This window comes from Plectrocnemia conspersa, unplaced genomic scaffold (assembly GCF_051122295.1).
Source record: "Plectrocnemia conspersa isolate PC_06_02 unplaced genomic scaffold, ASM5112229v1 ptg000006l, whole genome shotgun sequence".
In the NCBI taxonomy this organism is placed as follows: Eukaryota; Metazoa; Arthropoda; class Insecta; order Trichoptera; family Polycentropodidae; genus Plectrocnemia; species Plectrocnemia conspersa.
The window spans coordinates 20853214-20873034 of record NW_028277170.1 but is presented as its reverse complement, the minus strand read 5'-3'; the positions used below and the strand labels follow the sequence as shown (position 1 = coordinate 20873034).

At 29.5% G+C, this 19821-nt stretch overlaps 1 protein-coding gene across 2 annotated transcripts in view; it reads right to left on the bottom strand.

The window, feature by feature from the left end:
• Positions 1-19338, bottom strand: part of LOC148234492 (sushi, von Willebrand factor type A, EGF and pentraxin domain-containing protein 1) — a 78084-nt gene extending 58746 nt beyond the window's left edge. The window contains exons 1-2 of one of the 2 annotated variants that reach the window (XM_088187952.1): positions 18956-19338; positions 13435-13617 (exon numbers count right to left, since the gene is read on the bottom strand). In XM_088187952.1, coding sequence (XP_088044078.1) covers positions 13435-13617; positions 18956-19064 — 292 coding nt within the window. In that variant the 5' untranslated portion in view covers positions 19065-19338. The remainder of the gene's footprint in view (positions 1-13434; positions 13618-18955) is intronic. The other variant, XM_088187953.1, reaches the window with a different exon arrangement.
• Between the last annotated feature and the right edge of the window lie 483 nt (positions 19339-19821).

Here is a 19821-nt window from a genome sequence, read left to right as displayed (position 1 = left end):
GATTACATTTTACCGATTACGTAAGAGAGAGCAAAATAACTTTTTTTTTGTGGCACGATAAAAAACAAATCATGGGTAAGTAATATAAATTAATATGTTTTAATTTATTTATTTTAAGATTGCAATAAAAAATATTATTTCTATATGTACTGATTAATTAAAAAGATTTTATTTTTTGTAGTAAGCGAACTATCTAGTAATAACGCAATGGCAGAAAGCCTTAATATGTGCATTAAATTTAAGTATTTAGCGCTTATTTTCAAGTTTAGGTTACTGCCCTCTTCATTTAGAAGAGATGGTGGCAAAGATGAAAATAATTGCTTCCGTTTTAATTTCCCACCTCGCAAAATTTTCATAAAATATCTGTAATTTATATGCGATTGTCTTAAAACAGTAAGCACTGGTTAAAATAGCTGTATCATCAGAGTATTTTATATTTTATGATATCAATCGATAAAATTTCTGCTGGAATATTACGCGGCATCTAGTGTTCATTATTTAGTGAAACAATACAGCTATTACTTTTAGCTTAGCAGATAATTAGGGGTTTAGTTTTTAAATCAGATCATGCCATATCGAGTTAAACGCTTTTATGTAAATATATGATATAAAATTCAAAGGTCCGTATTTTTTTATAATATATATATATATATAGTGAAAGGCGGTTAGTTGTATGTAAATATATGCGATTGAAGCAGTCATCCTAGCTAGCATATTTAAATAATCTGTTTATTTACTTTAAATTGCCTTGACAATGAGAGTCGCTTTACGTGACAAGAATTCATTTGAGATATAAATGCTTCTCTCATGGATAATTTTGTGTGGCAACGTCTCGAGTAAAATATACACAACCAGTGCATGTTCTAATATTTTTATAAATTAAAATTCAACTAATTTATATAATATTTTCAAAGCAAATTCAGATTGAATTCTTAGATTCTTTCCTGATTTTAATTGCCTTTTTTTAGAAAACATTTTCTTTCCAATATTGAACGGCAATTATAATGATTCATTGTTGAGGCGATTCTCTTCCCAGTGCCAAGGTGATTTGTGTGAAACAAACAAGAAAGTATTATATGGTCTTTTTGCTCATTGTTGCAAAATAGTAATCTACATCTCTCTCTCTCTCCATCCTTTATAAATCGATATATACGTGCGTGATTCATTAACGTTTTGAACGAGCATATAATCATAATGAGGTAGCTCTTCGGAAACAATAGTACGCACAATGGAGACGAAAATTTTCCATATATCATATAATTAAGAATCAGTTCTAATAAATTGAAGAAACAATATGTAAATCAACTTTCAATTAATATCTATTCATACTTTGCTATGTTACTGAATAGACATATGTGAGATATATTATTAATTGTTTTTTAGAAATTTTTCCAAAGTTAGATATATGTAAATATATTTTAAAAAAAAACTTGGATATTCAGGGATTCCAAATTATAAATCCCAAATTAAAAATGCTGTGTGTCATAGATGACGCGAATAACTGAACATTTATTGCAATTTTTTTAGAGCAAAATCATTTCTAGGATCGCAAAAATGATAGGTATGACACTTTCTGACACTAAACAGCGGACGGTTGACGTATGTGCATTTTCATAGATAATCTAAATCACTCTGTAGAGAGAAATAGTCTACACTACATAAAATGCAATTAAATAATTTTAAATCATCTCCATATATAATAAAACTTGAATTTGGAACATTCATAAAAAACGCGAAGTGTAAGGGATTTTTTAACATTATGCAAAAAAATGTTTTTATGTCAATATGAAGTAATAAAAAATGAAATCGTCATGAAAAGTGTATAACGATTGATTTACTTTATGAACAATGTCAATATTAAAGAAATATTAGGCTATAGGATAAGTGGATGTCAAAAAAAGAGTACTGTATTAAAAAATAAATTAAGGGGTATTGAACTAAATTCTATAAAATTTAACCGAAATAACTAGAAATATTTATTTTTGCATTTTATCGGCAGCTCTATTATTAAAAAAAATATTTTTATTCAAGAGACACTGGAATTATGTTATCGTAATCATTAACTAGGTGAAAACTATTCAATGAAATATCATGGTGTTAGAATTTATATCTCAGCAGTCACAATTGCAATGGGAGTGAGATGTACATATTATTATATCCTATGTGAAACGGTACTGCGTACAAGAAGAAATGTGGGTTGTTCACGAATAGTGCGACCAGTTACATGAGACTGGGTATTGATTAACTTTCTAGTTTCACCAGTATGTACAATATCGTGAAACTTGTCTAGTGCTTTCTGTGAATGACGATCGGAGCTATAGCATAAGAAATAATCCAGATATGAACAGCAAATACAGTTATATAATAAGTACACTGTTTATCAAAAATATAAAAAAAAAACTTATCATTAGTTACTTAAACCAATTTTCACTATAACCGATTTAAAATTGTTTTACAGTATTTCGCCAAAGCAATAAGACATATTTTCATATTTTTTATTATTAATAAATCATATTTTCAAGCTGCTCATTATGATCATATAACTTTGACTCACTGCCTTATTCATCGGGAGGCAGCAAATAAACTAGCACCAAAATTTAACGATGTGCTTCAAATTATATTATAAGATTATAAATTGTATTAAGAGCCATGCCCTTAACAGCCGCTTATTTTCTAATCTCTGTAAGAATACGGATTCCTACTATACAAATTTATTATTAGATGCAGAAGTAAGATGGATATCAAAAGGTCAAAGTTTAAAAAGATTATTGTTATTAAAGAACGAAATCGAAATATTTTTAACCAAGCAAAAATTTGATCTTGCTGCTTTTTTTCAAAATCACCAATGGCTATCCAAGCTGCTTTATCTGTCAGATATTTTTGAGAAATTAAACGATCTCAACTTGTCTCTTCAAAGAAACAATTGCGATATATTTACTTTGAATGATAAAATTGAAAGTTTCATTAAAAAGATCAACGTTTGGAAAAGTAGGATAAAAAAAGATTCGTTCGAAATGTTTTCCAGTATCGATAATTTTTTAATCGAGAAAAATCATTGTAAAACTTTTATCGCAAAAATGATTATATGTCACTTAAAAGCGCTTGAAACACAGTTTCGTCAATATTTTATATCAAATATTGTTTCAAAAATCTTGAATTCAAAAACCATTTTTGATTGGCTTGAGTGAGATTGATCACCTGTCATATAAACCTCAAGAGAAATTTGCTAAGCTTTCGAGTGACTCAAACTTAAAACTAGATTTTCCAGAAAAGCCTTTGCCTGAATTCTGGATCAGAACTAAAACTGAATCTCTCACAATCTGCCATTCAACACCATATATTTATGTTTAATTACTTTTTCAGCTTTAACACATATTAAATCCCAATATCGTTCATCGCTAAAAAATGTTAAAGAGCAGTGTCAAATATTGCACCAAGATTTAATTTGTAATACAGTAAAAATTCTCATTAAAAGTCTCATTAAAAAACGATTTTTCCCTTTAATTTTGTTTACTTATAATATATACCAACGACGATATATTTTGAGTTTATATAAAAAATGCAGTTTTGATGAAAAATGATAAATACAATTTTACAACTTTTTCTGCAATTTTTAATTTTATATTTTTGTACGTTTCTAATCAAATTCTAAAACTATATTTTTTCATATGTATGTATATTGTTACTTAATCAATAAATCAGCACAAAATATTTATACATCTATATTATATATTTATCTGGGGAAACTCGTCGTGAGAGATAATAATTATTTTATGTCCTACCTATAAAGTTTATTAATCAATTTGTGAGCTGAAAAGCGTAACAAAGAGCTATAAAAAGTACTTCATTGGAAGCATCGCCTTGTTTAATAGAAGACTACAGACACAGATAAGATTTGTCAACGACACACGCAAAGTGAAGAGAAAAACGTTCGTAAAATTTATACGTGCGTAAATAATAAATTTAATAATATTATAGAACTAAAAAAATGTGTATCACGAAAAGCTTTCTACTCATGAGAATGTTGAGAGACAGTTTCGACGAAATGTAAAGTAAAAATCAACTCACTTGATATTGCAGGTCAAATTGTTTAGTCTAGCTTATGTGACAGTTATGTTCAATTGCGTGAGTACGTCGTTATAATTTATTTATTTAATAATTTATTTTTAATATTATATAAACATTTAAAAAACGCAAATTAAGAGCGCACATAATTTTATTGCATTCGTATATTAAAATTTACTGACTGAATATATCGGAAATTAGTAAAGACAATAATTGTTCACGACACGCTGTTCAAAATACTTTGAAATGCCTAAGAAAATCGAATTTTGATAAGCGAGTCTCTAAAAAATATCTTCAAATATGGCTGCTGAAGTTTCTGCAATCCATTATTTAAGAAGAAAGTTTTACAATGTGAAACTGTTGGGTTGTAAAGCCCGACACATTCCGTGACTTTCAGAAATAAAGAAAAGTCGAAGGTTAGTGCGCCCAAAAACACCGAGATCGGACATTTAAAAATAAAAAAAATATATTAAAAACTTAATTCATTCAAAAATTTTAAATGTAATAAATTTATAAAATAATCATACATTGGTCAGAAAAAATTTTCTAGCTGATAGCCCAAAGTCAAATATAGTGGCGGAAGCGTTGAGGTCTGGGGTTGCATGGCAGCAGCAGTAGGAAACCTGTACAGTTGTGAGGGTTATATGAATAGTGACATTTATATTTCGTTGTTAAGCACAGACAACGCTATCATTCGATTACAGAAAGAAAACGATCAATACTATACTTCGCTAAAAAGCAGAGGTTAGTTTGCGTCAAAGGATTTGAAGCTTTTAGATTGGCCTACACAGTCACTCAACCTAAACCCTATGGAGCATATTTATTTATTTATTAAAATTATGTTCATCATGACCTAATGCATCACGATTACCAAAACTATAAAATATATTACAATTTTAAAATACATACAAATTCATACACACACACATACACATATAAGTAAAAACACGAAAACAAGATAAAAGAACAGACATCATCTCAACAGGTGTGCATTGTCCCACACGAATTGAACCAAAACCCCATATGTGCACGAGAAAATGTCAATATCTTTAGGCACAGTATTGAGCAGATCAACGGCCTTTGCCAGAGAAGAGTCGGCAAGTGCTCTAGTTCTAGACTTTACAGGCAAGAACAGTGGACGCGACCGAGAACTATAACCACTTTGAGCTGCTCGAGCACCGAAGTATTGTTTGAGCAATTTCCAGAAGTGTTTAATTATATAAACACTTCTGCGCGTTGACAAAGAAACGTATCCTAGCGCTCCCAAATTAAAAGCACTGGGAAACAAGAACGGATAATACCCGTATTCCTTCAAGAATAAATATGGATGGAATTTACGCTGTACTTTTTCCTGCTTCAATTAATTACATTGACTCATTACGCTTGGTATCTAAATAAGCTAAGAGCTAGTTTCTAGTATGCTGCGGATTAGAGCATCATAAAAAGTGCTTAATACTAAAGTATTCCTAAAGAAGCGCGGATTTTTTAAGATAAAACCGAGCATTTTGAATGATCTGTTGCGAGTATCTGCAATGTACTGGCTAAATTATATCTATTATACCTATCTAGAATATATCCGCCAAGATGTTAGGAATATTTTGCGGCATCAACGACCTTGAAAATGAAATTGTGTGACATGGTTATAGCAAGCACACTTCCGTAAAGAATTGGAATTTGTCGAGGGAATTCGAAATTGACTGCACTTTCTTTATAATCCAGCTAAATTTTTATCTGAATTTTTCATTTAGAATAAAAATTCATACTTATTATAGTTAAAAATGTATTGAGTATTATTTATCAAATTAATTTAATTGCAGATTTGATGAGCAGTTGTGCAATCAAATCTGACGATCTGTAGACTGCCTAACATTAACTTTATCTTTGCTTTTGCATGAAACATGAATAACTTAAAGTCCGTAAAAATAATTGAGGCATATATTTCATAAAACCTATATCTAATAATGATGATATGAGAAACTTTTACTTTATTTATGTATTTTAAATAATTATTTGTATGATTTTTACGACTACTGAAAATTCTAATCTAGGTTTAGGCCAATCAATCGGAACTATAAGTAAAGAATTTCGATCTTCTAGGTGTAATAAAGATTTTTAATTTAATATCCTATTACATATTCGAATAAAGGAAATTTATGTGCGATCTACCCGCTAATAATCATAAGTAATAATGTATCTTTAAGTATATCGTGAGGCCGTTTTACGAGCTAGTATTCATAGTGCAATGTTACTTCGCTATAAAACTGAATTTATGAGTAAATCTTATGCTTACAGGCAGCCGTCTTGCACTGTTAAAATATTATATTATAATTGTATGTATAGTCAATTTGTACTTAGGATATAGTTTTACGATTCGCTATTTATATACGCGGATACTGCTGATTAATGTTATTGCTGTTTTACGAGTTGGTAGATATTTGGCCTTTTAGATTTTACATAGGAATTAAATGCGAGTTTACGACACGGCTGATGTATTTAACTATTTATGTGAATTGTGCATTGAAACCCTTTTGCATTTAATTTTTATTATCCCATCACAACCGATGTAATACATTATGTCTATAAGGCTTATTATATACTATTTTAGCATAGCCATTATGAATGCAATGTTGTGTCGGTCCAGATGCTTAGCAACTATCTGAGAAAATAATTTAAATAATTTTCATATCACTGATATTTATATCATTCTTTTATACACATTTGATTTACATGTATGTTTAAAATTTATCGGTTTATATACATTATTTCTGGGGAGAAAAAACAGATGAATAAAAAAAATATTTTTTTGAAATATTTAAAAATATTTACAATACAAATTATCATTTTTTGCATTCATGAAGAAAATCTGTGATTCTTGTATGCTTTTGAGAATATCTTGTTTTATTTAAGATTGAGGGTATCTGACCCGGAAATTCACAATAATTTTGGAAGAGTACAAATAAAATAGTTTCGTCCAAATATTTTGTCTTACGGACGCAGTTAAAAATAAATGTTCGGGTCAAAGCAAAAAAGCATACTTTTCGAATGGGTGGGTTGAAAATGACAACTCTAGCAATTTATGAGACTAAAATGAAAAAGTTATTAAAAAGACACGAAAAATTATAAAATTATTTGGAAAAGATTCTGCCAAAAATATAATACTTCAAATTAGATTTGTTTATAGAGCTAATGTTATTATTAGACATTAAAACAAAGTGGAGTTCACATGAAAAAATGAGTGAGTGATTTTTAACCCTTCAGAGGTGCACAAAAATGTCTTTAATTGATATTAAATTAGAGATATTATGGAACGATGAAAATATTTATATTTTAAACGAAATATTAGAGTACGCTCCGGTTTGTTATTGTGTGGCTCAAAACAATTTCGCTCAGAATATTTAATTTTTTTATTTTAAAAGAAAATATATGTTTATTTAACATACATACATCTGAGCTAAGTTGGAAATTTCAACAGAAAATTAAAAATATATTATATAATCGAAGAAACCAGACATTGATGTCATTAATTAAATATTTGCAAAATTCAAAATCTTTCACTAGTCAAAAAAACAATGAAGTCTTTAGCTATTCTTCAAAAGCAAAAAGATATAAAATGGGGAAAGAAATTATTCGAAGATTGCTTAATGGTTCGACGACTCTATTAAATCATTAGAATCCATTGAATAAATTAAAAAATTATCATTTGCGCAACGTTAGGAATAATAACTTTTTTAAGCCTTACAGAGAATAGTGTAAAAAAACTAACAACGTACGGATTAATGGAAAAATAATTAAAATATTTTAATCCACGGGTAAGAGAATGAATAACTTACAGTGTATATTTGAAGCCTTGATATCAATTAACCCAGATATGCCCAAGAAATTTCATTCATAAATAAAAAACAGTAGCACGAGTTTAGTGACCTACCCATGGGACATTGGGCATATTTGGGTTAAACCAATATCAACACAAAATTATTTAAAATAAATCACTAGAGAAGATCGAACTTCTGTGCCACACTGCACTTTAATGACGAATACCAGCGTTGACGAATCAGCGACTGTCCTTAAAAGTACACGCTACATCGCTTCTCCCTCTCATATACATGTACACGCACACAATAACAAACCGGCATCCTTATCCCGAGCGTACTCTACACGTATTAAAACCGATAGCTTTAAGTAGAAAAGATACCAATATTTTACATGCTGAGGTAATTATTCAATTTTTAATGAAACAGATTTTTGCAATAAATACTTCTCTGGGAAAAGAAATGTTTCACGAATTACAATATAAAATTGAAGAAAAAATTTATATTTTTAACGCAAATTTAAAATGAAATAATACATTATATTTTAAAAGTTGAACCAAAGGTGAATCATATGGAGAAACAACGATGAAGAGATTATATCCTTCAACTGTAATTACAAATGAAAGCACAATGAACGAAATTATTGTAGATTCAGATAATGATATTGATATTACAGAGTGTTTGACAATGAGTCAGGAATGACACACAACGAAAAAAAAATTTTTAATAATAAAAAATAAATAAAGGCTTATGAATCTACAGAGTAGCAAACTATTTTACAAACATTATTCGCTTCCCTGTTGACCATAAAACCGACATTAGCTGGAACAGATTCAATTGCTGGAAATATATGTATAAAATCGAGAAGCCGGCAATTAGATGTAAATTTTAAAATTTCGTTATTTTTAAAATTTATCTAAGTAAAATTATTTTACTCTGTGCATTTAATTTTTATTTTTTGTTAAGAAATTATATAATAGATTGATTGTAAATATGTAAATACAATATATTTCAATCAAATAATTTTTTTTTTAAAAAAATTTAATAATAAGAATTTATTAAATCTGTATTTTTATTTAGAAATAGTATTTTTTTTTCAATAGATATTTAATTTATAATAATAATTAAATTGAAATAAAATGTTTATAAAAAACAAACATAAAATCTTTTTATCAACATATTACGAGACCCGGGATCCCGGGAATGATCGAGAGCTGCGAAACGGGAATATAGAAACTATGGTTCATGGTTTTTTGTTTTCAATATGTTTCATTCAGATAAGAAAGAACCATAAAAAAATATTGTGATGATAACGACTTTTAGTAAAAAAATCTATTATCGTATATACTGTATTTTTATACCCCAATAGAAAAAATACACTACTGTAACGAAATTTCTACATTTCAAAATAATATATTTTATATTTTTTTACTCTACATATTTAATTTATTTTAAATCTAATCTATTTATTAAAAATCAATTTATTTTTAATTTTATCTATTTATTACAAATTAAGTGTTTTAAATATACTATTTATTTATTACTAGCTTTAAAAAAAACATACTAAAAATTTAATTGAAAAAAATGTTACTTAAGCTGATCAGACATATTATTCAATACATCTTTAAAATAATTATAGTACGTGTAACCGTATTAAAAAAAATATGGCAGTTAGTGTGTGTATTATTTTCAGAATTAAATTACTTTATTATCTTATTGAGCTGCTTGCGTTTGCGACTTGATTTAAAGCATAATGATAGCTCTATTATATAGTTTTTAAACGTTAACCTTTCACACTCGTCAACACTTTGGAAGCTCAGCGCAACGTGTATTTATTTTAAAACGATATGATTATTTGCACCGTTACACAGAGAAAATTCTTCTAGATCTACCGTTTCTGTTGTATCGACGGAAAAAAATCGAATCGACGTTTTAATTTCGTAATCCGATAATGGTTATTTTTTACGCTGAAATTTGACTTTCTAATTACGATAATTCGACGATGAATCATAACTCGGAATAGGAATGAAAAAAGGTATAACGCAGATAGCATAACTGGTCGGTCGATTATTATTAGTGTTTTGTTCTTAGGCCGCCGAAATCGGTAAACCGTAAAAGTTCGTTAACATCTCTCCGATATTATTTCTCTGTCGGCTTCGACTGGCAGATGGAAAGTTTGTATTTTTCTTGGAGAAAGATAAGTCAGCGGTGGCCAACCTCCGAACTCAGGACTACGAGAGTAATAATTGATTTGTCACGATTTTGCAAAACGGATGCCATCTCTGGCGTGACGAGCGTTGCTTTCACGAGTCTGAGATGGACCGAGAAAGAACGAGAAAATAATACAAAGGGGCTCTACAATACGACGATTCTTAATGGCCGTCTCGCTAAATTAGCAGTTTGATGCGAAAGTCTTATTGTCGCGTGTGTTGAACGGCAGAATCATCTGGGCTTTGCTGATTACATCAAGCTAATCGAATTGGTCCACATTATCATAAGATACATGCTCAAAAAACAAAGATTTTGAGCAGTTCAAATGAGTCGTAAAAAATGTGTGGGAGTAATTCAGAACACTGTCGGCATTATTTTCCGAGTCAAAGGGACCGAAGTCGGAGCTGCCCTTTCAAGCGCGAGCGGTGAGATACTTCCCCGTTCGCTCTCTCGCGTGTTAAGTTACGAGAGTGAGAGAGATAATGATATGGTGCTTCGCAAACTAAGATAGAACGAGTATCTCGGATCAATTTCAGTATGCGTTCTATGGTTAACACGCATGTCGAGCGCTGCATCGTGGTAACGTGATCAAGTTATAATACAACATGCTTATCGGAGATTTCAACAGACTCTTACTGACATCTTTGAATATTTTAGGGCACCAAAAGGGATTATTTATATTTTTGATAGTATATTATTCAAACAGATATCGTTATTATATTTTTTTCATAAAAAATTAAATAATTAGTGGTACTTGATTTTGTTAAAAAAAATCGTTTCGAATATCCTTATGTATTTTCCTAGATCGGTTTATATAAATATCGATGGCAACAAATTCTAGGATAGTCACAGATGTGGTGTACGTATTCTGAAGTATAATTTTTATGCCTTATGGCATTTCGCAAAAGCCGACAATGATTTTCCGTAAATTTAATATTTACGACCGAAAAGTTTTCACTGATATTTTATTGGTGAGTGCCCACATAAATGTTTATAATTATCAGTAGCGTAATTTTAATAATATGACAATTTAAAAATTGCGATTATTTGGCACATTTTTCGATCGCGCACAAATATGCCAGTTGTACGTGACAGCAGCTGCCGTCCGGACTACATATGAAATTTGTGGCAGTGTGGCCACTACTCGGAAGTCAGCGACCTCAGCCGACCTTAGTTGAACTTCGGTTCGGACAACTTCCAGAGAGTGTAGTGCAAGCCTTAGAAGTAATGAACAAATAATATTCACCGTATAAAAAAAATAAGCCAAAGAAATTTAAATGAATCAAAAATGCAAAGTAATATGAAATTTACAACAAAAGTATTAGGACTAAATAAAAATAAATTGTCACTCCTGTGAACGCAAATGGACAAATATTACTTAGTTTGAGTGAAAAAAAATGTATTATTAATAAAAGAAAATTTTGAACCTCGGTTGTTCGGATGATTTAACTCGGTTGTTCTCAAATTATTTGAGTGATTAAGCAATTATTGTTTTTGACCATCGTGACGCATTGCGATATGGTCCTAATTTATTCTAAATAAATAAATATAAAATCATTATTTGGGGACCATAGAGAAGCCCTAATAAATGAGAAGCAACTTGAAACTGGTCATCACATATTATAGTCTGTGGTAGAATATGCCATAAAAATTTCAATAAACAATGAGCCATCTGGACCTAATTCAATACCAGATTTTAAGAATCTGAGCAAGGAACAATCAAACATATTCACAGAAAAGCTCAGACATTTAATAAAATATATAAAAGAAAAAAATCAGATGGCCTTCTCCACTGTGAAACAATCTTGCGGCTGTTTCTTAGTTCTGCAAAAAGGTATTTTCAAAAACTAAGATTAAATAGGGTGCACTGACAATTTTATGCATTGAAAGTAACAAATTTTGATCAACTCTTGAATGATTTCTTTCTATGAAAAAATCTATTGAAAATACTCTCTTAATCAACATTATTTATATTTAACAATTGCAGCTATTTATTTATTGATTTTTTTAAGAAAAAAACAATCAATACAATCAATTTTTTCAGTTGACAATATTTGTACTAAATTTAAATTATATGTTTTTAAATTTTATGTACTGTTTTTGTTTAATTTATAACAAAAAACCCATAACATATATGGCTTTATTTATTAAACAACTTAATTTTATATTATTTAATATTATAAATGTATCGTATATGGGGATACGACTTTTAGAAAAACTTCGGTGGGGCATGGCACAAAAATATTTGGGGAACAATGGTTTAAACAATCATTTTTATATTCAGGTATATTTATTAAAATACTTTATTGTGTTTTTTACAAGTACCAATAAAAATCATTACGACTTTGTCAAAAAATAATATGAAGATAAAACGAAGTTGAAAAGAAATATTTTAATATAAAAAATTTACAATGTCGAAAAAAATATTTTTTAAAAAACAAGCGGTAAACTTTTGCTTTTATGAAACATGAAATCTAAGAAAACATTATCTTTGACAAAATATCGTCATTCATCAACCGCTATTGCACATTCTCGTATACTTATTTATTTATCCTCATGTTAAAAGTAACATTAATTCAATTTCAGTTATAAATGTTAAGGAAAATATATCTACTTTGATATCCAATAAAATGTACGCATTGAAAATAATCGGTTTTACTGAAATTTTATTTAAAAATATCAGTAGAATAAAAAAAAGAAAAAGTCAGTATTTTGATTTAAAAATTCCTACTTATAAAAAAAAAATTACGGTATTAATTATAATTTATATGTAATATATTCATACAATCTTTTAATCGCGATATCTGTATTTAACAATAGCACCTTATGTATTCTAGTATTATTGTTATTAATATTATAACTATTAATAATAATATTACAATTATTATATCATGTCCCTGTATTATTTAAATTAACACTTTCATCCCATTTCCCTCTACTCGCGATAATGGGGGCATAGAGAAGCTTTCTCTAAATCTAAATTTAGCTTTTCATATAATAAACCATATGTATGTATCAGAAAAGTTGGCCGTAAAGCGAAACAAATTGTAAAATGAAAATCATACATATTTTAGATTAAATCTATTCATACAGATCAACAGCTTTTTACTATAAAATCGATCAAAATCGACTTACTTTTAGCACATCAATGCGCCAAATATACCTTTTTAACATTCGACTCGTTTCATCCGATTGCGCAGTTTGATCGCACGCGTTAAGTGTGTAAAAAAGAAAACAAAACTAAATGTGGCACACGTGTCCGGAATGACAGTTTAGTAACAGTGTTATGTCATTAAAAATCGATTACATGCCAGGTAGGCTTCCGGTTAGGGTAATATGTTGAACTCACCGCAAAACGGTATTCCGTCTGGGGTCCAGCGACCGTCGGGGGCGCAGACCCTCCGCGAGGGCCCCAGCAGCTCGAAGCCCCGCTCACAGGTGTAGGTTGCCACGGCTCCGGAAATTGGGGGCCCCGATAATTGGACGGTCGAGTGCGCTGGGGCCCCTGGAAAGCCGCATCTGATTTCGTTGCCTGCGAAAATAAATCAATTTAATACTGGAAAGCAGACATAAAAATACATTTAATCAGTATTATTAATCATAAATTAATCTCATATAAGCTGAAGCTGTAATTAAAAAAATGGAAAGTTCTTTAAAGAAAATAATATTATTATATTATAATATTATAAGAGAAATAAAACATCCATCATTGCATCAAAAAATTATCATCTAACATAAGGTAACATACGGTAGTTTTAATATAAAAGACGCATATGCCAAGTTTCTAATGCATAATCAAACATCAAGTCTAAAGCGAGAAGTAAACGACAACGTAATCTTGAGAGTGTTAAAGTAAAATGACACTAAAATCAACTATTTCTGATTTCAAAGAAAATTAATACTTTTACCTCTTATGTATTAAAATTATATGATAACACAAAATTCATAATCTATTCCTTGTTGAATATTTATCTTACAGAATATAGTCATACCTCGATTTGCGCGGTAGATAGGTTCTGCGAAATTTCGCGTAAAGCGAATTGTGGGAGAGCTGGGAGCATTCCTACCTCAAATTTCATCAGAAAAATCGTCATTTAATAAAATACTTAATGAAATCAATATATTAGAGCCAGCTTTTGCCCATATACTAAATTTCGTCGTACTTGATTTAAACCAGAAATTCACAGGTTATCTTTACAATGTTGGAGTCATCATATTAGGCGTAATTTTGACTTTATCTCAGCCGCCGCAGTTAATGATTCAATCTTCTGTGTTTATTATTTTTCCGTTTGTTTGTTACTAAGAGATTGTTTGTTTGTTACTAAGTTTCAAATTGCTTTGTTATATGATGAATTTTGTTTAAATTTAATTTAGCTTATCAAGTACTTCTCTATATATTTTTTTTTAATTTTGCCTAAAGTGTTATTTGCATCGAAGTGTATATGATTTTAATTAAAAGTGTGGTTTGCAAAGTAATTTTTCCATTAAAGCATTTTATCGCCAATTCAAAAATTAATACAGTTATTGTTCCCTTAGTAACAAACAAACGGAAAAATAATAAAACACAACATCGAATCAAAGACTATGGCGACTGAGATAAAGTTAAAATTACGCCCAAGATGATGACATACAACATCGATGAGATGCGGTTAAGAAAAGGCGCAATACAAAAACCCTCACATCTCAAAAAGCTAAGTAACGTGTTGTATTTATTCGGTAAAAACTTAAACACACATATGATAGCTATCCTTACCGATTTTAATATTAGATTATTGATCGAAGTATATTCAAACCGAATTTTGGGCAATTGGAGGGCGCAAAAATAATTATCACTTCTCAGAAGTCAAAAAATCACGACAAAGGCAATAAAATCGCGACGGCGATTTTAACTCTTAAATGCATGATTTTTCCAAATTCAATAATAAAAATATTTTTATACTAAAATTACGTTGTTTTTTGTGGATTATATTTATAAAAAAAATGCTTATTGTAAATATGCAACATTGAAATTAAAAACATACAAAAAATATTTACAAGTAGAAATTCTTAAAACAATTTTTCTTCTTATTAAAATATAAGACCACACCACATTGTTTGTGACATTCCATTGCATTTCAGCATTTTGCATCTGTTCTTCTTGGTCAATATGAGCCAGTGTACATCTGCTTGTTTTATTTATTTTATGCAACTATTACTAAAAATAGAAATAAAAAATAAATAAACAATGGTAGACTAACCTTTTTGAAGTACATAAATTAATTAATTTCGTTTTCTATCCACTAGCATCAATTAAAACAAATGTTGAAGTTCCCAAAAATTTGACATATCTGCACCCAATGTTTTTTTTTTAAATGACATTATCACGCGTACAGAGATATCTATCGAAATAATTTGAAAACACAATGGCTCGGCGTTTGTTACACATATGTAATACTATGCTTTATTGAACGCAGACTGAGTTATAAGCGCTTAAATAAATTGTTACAGATGTGCAACACCATGCATTCCAGGGTTAATTAATTTTTAAACTTTGAGTCAGACTTTTACAATAAAAAGTAAAAAAAAATTGCTAAAATTTTGTGAAAATTATGACGTTAAATATACGCAAATCCAATAAATATATGCTTAAGTGTTTTACTAAAAATCTTTTGAAACATTACAGTTAAAAGTTTAATATATTTATTTTACGTAAATCTACTTTTGACTAACATCTGCGATCCCTCTCCGGCCGTTTTAGTTGCCATGACGACCGCCTAGTACGTATCAAAGTCCTTCGTTCTCATGTCGTTGTATTATAGGTGCGTACTACGGTTGCATTTTAGTTGAAAACCAGGCAAACTTCTCTCTGCTTCTGTTTTCTTAATATTTATGATTATTTGTGGAGTGCCACTGGACCACTATTTGTACGTTGGACTTCATCTCCATTACGCTTTTTATATAATATATAAAAAGCGGAATACATACAATACATCAAGGAGCAGGTGAAGGTATTCCTCCCCATGAATTTAGCCAGAAAAATGTATGCCATTTAATGAAATACAATGAATCTTAATAAAAATCTAAATATTAAAAAAACGACCATCGACTGGCCAACTTTTACCCCCCCCCCATTAAAAATACTGAAACGAAGTCCCTGATTTGAAACTAGAAATTCTCAGGTTATCCCTCTAAGATAATAATAAAAAAAAACAGTCTCGAATCTATCCCGAAAATATTTTTTTAAATATCTACCATTATTTTTTAGATGCAATATATAAATTTTACAGTGAATGTGTATTTTTCAGTGAAGTTATATTTTCACTAGTGCAGTCCAAATACATTTTTTTCAATAGATATATATTTCTATATTTACATATCTATCATTATTTTTTAGCTGCAATTTATAAATTTTACAGTGAATGTATATTTTTCGGTGAAGTTATATTTTCACTAGTGCAGTCCAAATACATTTTTTCAGTAGATATATATTTCTAGTAGCGAAAGTATCATTTAAAAATGTCTGTAAAATGTCTATGAAGTTAAATTTGACAGTTGCGAAACGTCCATTTTCTGTTCAAACCCAAACCTAACTTAATGAAAATTATAAAAATAATTATAGTTTTGAAAGTTTTATTAGAAAAGTACAAACAGACGTCGCATCTCGCATATATTTTCACTTGTAAAGTTTAAATACATTTTCACAAGTGATATATTTTTACTAGCGAAAATATAATTTGAGTGATAGGCGCTAGCGAAATTGAATGGTGTTCTAAAATGTCTCTGAAACTTAATTTGCCAGTTTCAAACAGTTTCAAAAAATCTAGTCAACACGAATTAACTAAATTTAACTTGACCTAATGAAAGCTCTAAACCTAATTATAGTATTATAACTTTCATTGTGTCAAGTCTAAAATACGAACATAGCCAATTCAACTCTTAGTGAAAAATAAGCGGAAGAAGAAGTACAGACAGACTGTTCCATAGTTTGGTACAAGGATTATGTTTTAAAAATATGATAACTAATCCTTAACGATTTCACTACGGTTTTCTGATATAAAAGATTGGTTACAATGTATCCAAATCGAATTTTGATCAATAGAAGAGCGCAAAAAACAATTATCACTTCTCAGAAGGCAAAAATTCACGTCAAAAGCAATAAAATCGTGTTGGCGCCGTTGCAGTGGGAACGCTCGGTAACGAGCGTTCCCACTGCGACGGTGACGACACGATTTTATTGCTTTTGACGTGGATTTTTGACTTCTGAGAAGGGATAATTGTTTTTTGCGTTCTCCTATTGATCAAAATTCGGTTTAGATATGCTTCATTTGATTCTTACTTATTATAAGTGATAATATTGTTATACAAAGTATTAATATGAACGCGGCAACAGCACAATTTTATTGCTTTTGACGTGAAAATGTTACAAAAATAAAAATCCTCGTCAATCGAGACTTATAACTTCATACAAAATTAGGAGATTGGTTACATATAAATATATAAATACATATGTACACTTTCGTATAGCAATACAAAAAATGGCAGTGTATTAAAATATTATATATTATTACTTTACAATTACAATATGTACTTAAAAATATTACTTAACAATGCTTTATAATAATATGTACATAGATTAAGAAGGGTAGTAATTTCAATATTTTTCTTAAAATATGCTCTCATTATTATTAGAGTCATATATAGCAACAGATTCTTCTGGATCTACCCTTATTAAATAATTTTAATTTTTGCAAATCCCTGTAAATTTATTGCTTAATTTTTTGACTGCCTGGAAATTGATGTAGGCGACACATTGAACTTTTATGCTAGCTCTCGTACTTTAATGACTTTTTATTCTAGCTTACTAAATTTAATGGTATCCATTGCATTAGAGATGTTTTTAACTACACTATGACCGAGTTTAAACTCATAAGGCATAATATATCTATACTGAGATTATTTTTTCTCAACTCCCATTATTGATTTAGGGTTGAAAATATCGCAACAAAAAATATCTTATCACTAAAAAGCATCATTGATACGACTACTGTTAACTACAGTTAAAATGCAAAGACTTATATAACAATCAGTATTTTTAAAACCACTAATCAATGACTAAAAATTCACTTTTATAAATTATATGGAATGATTTAAATGCATTGAACTATGTTCAATGCATTTAAATTAAAACTTAATTTTAATAGGAAATGTCATAGACTATTAATTTATTAATTAATTTATATGGCATGTAGTATAATATATTACATAACTTCTCGATTTCTTATATAAATCTTACATATTCGTTGATCTAAATACAGAAAAATAAAATAGCTTAAAAATGTAACGCTTTCGCTTGGAGCACCTTTGAAAATGCTCGTAGTTATGTTTTTTTTGTCAACCGCATTAGCCGAATTCCAGGTAAAAAGAATCCCTTCAAAGCCGGCCCTTCTCTTTATCGTCTTCTTATTTTTCTCTTTGGTTGATTTGTAGAGTCTCAGCGATTCCAAATATGCACGTCGCGCCTCGTGGAATTCGAACGCGCAATTCCGACGATTATTTATTCAATCGACGTGAATAAGAAGTTGAAGATGAAAAAACATCAACAACAACAACACTAAGAATAGCTGAGCGTATTTTTTAGTACTTCTTCTTACATCTATTTGACTCGTTCCGTTACTTTTTCAATTAATATTTGATCCCAATGTTGTTGTTTTTTTTATATAACCGTTCTTACCACTACTTTACTGTACAGTAACGGGATACGTATTATGTATTGAAATTTTAACTATTATATATTATATTTAAAACACACTTCTTAAATATATTCTTAGCGCTAATATTATAATACATTTTATTTACTATATATAATAATTATAATACTAAAGATTACTCACCGTTTGAACTATGCAACGCTATCACTAGTATCCATATCGACAAACTGAAACTCCACACGTCCCAGTGCAATTTTTTAAGATGCATCACTCCGTTCTTAAACATCGTCATTTTATTTGTAATTATTATTATTATTATTAATAATTTATTTTTAATTCGCGTTCGAGCGTTTTCACCGATTTTCGCGCTCAGATTCGTTTCACATTTTCTTGTGTTAAATTATTTTTATTTATTTATATTTAATTTGGCTAATTAATTGTCCTCATTGATTATTTTTTAAATTTATTTATTATTATTTAATTTATGTTAATTTTCGAGTAAAGTCGGTCATGACAGCAAACGCGCCAAAAGCAAGACCGAACACAACGGTAACTGCCGCAGTTCTGACTGAAGAAGTTCCTAGCGAAGAAGAGGAAGCTACTCGACATGACCGCTACTTCGGTACACCTGTTGCCACCTTGCGCCACCGCTTCTCAAACCGTGAGACAAAAGTTTTTTAATTACTCATTTATATTAATAACAAAAATACTGGAGACAGTATTATTAATATTATTCTTACTAAACTTCCCACTGAAAAAATATTATTTTGAGCTCAAAGGACAATTTTTTCAATAATGGTAAAATAAAAATACTTTAATACGCTTATCAAAAAAAAAATCAAAATTTTATTTATTTATTCATATTTTATATGGATCTCACTCTTCCGGCTCTTGAAGCCGGCTGACAAATAACAACTTGTTCAAACTTGACACTGACTATCTCAACGGATCAGGCTATCGTACTTATTGCGTCAAATAAATATAGTATCAGCTACTATAATTTTTTAAATTAAACTTTTAATCGAAACACTCGTTCCAAAGCGTTTACG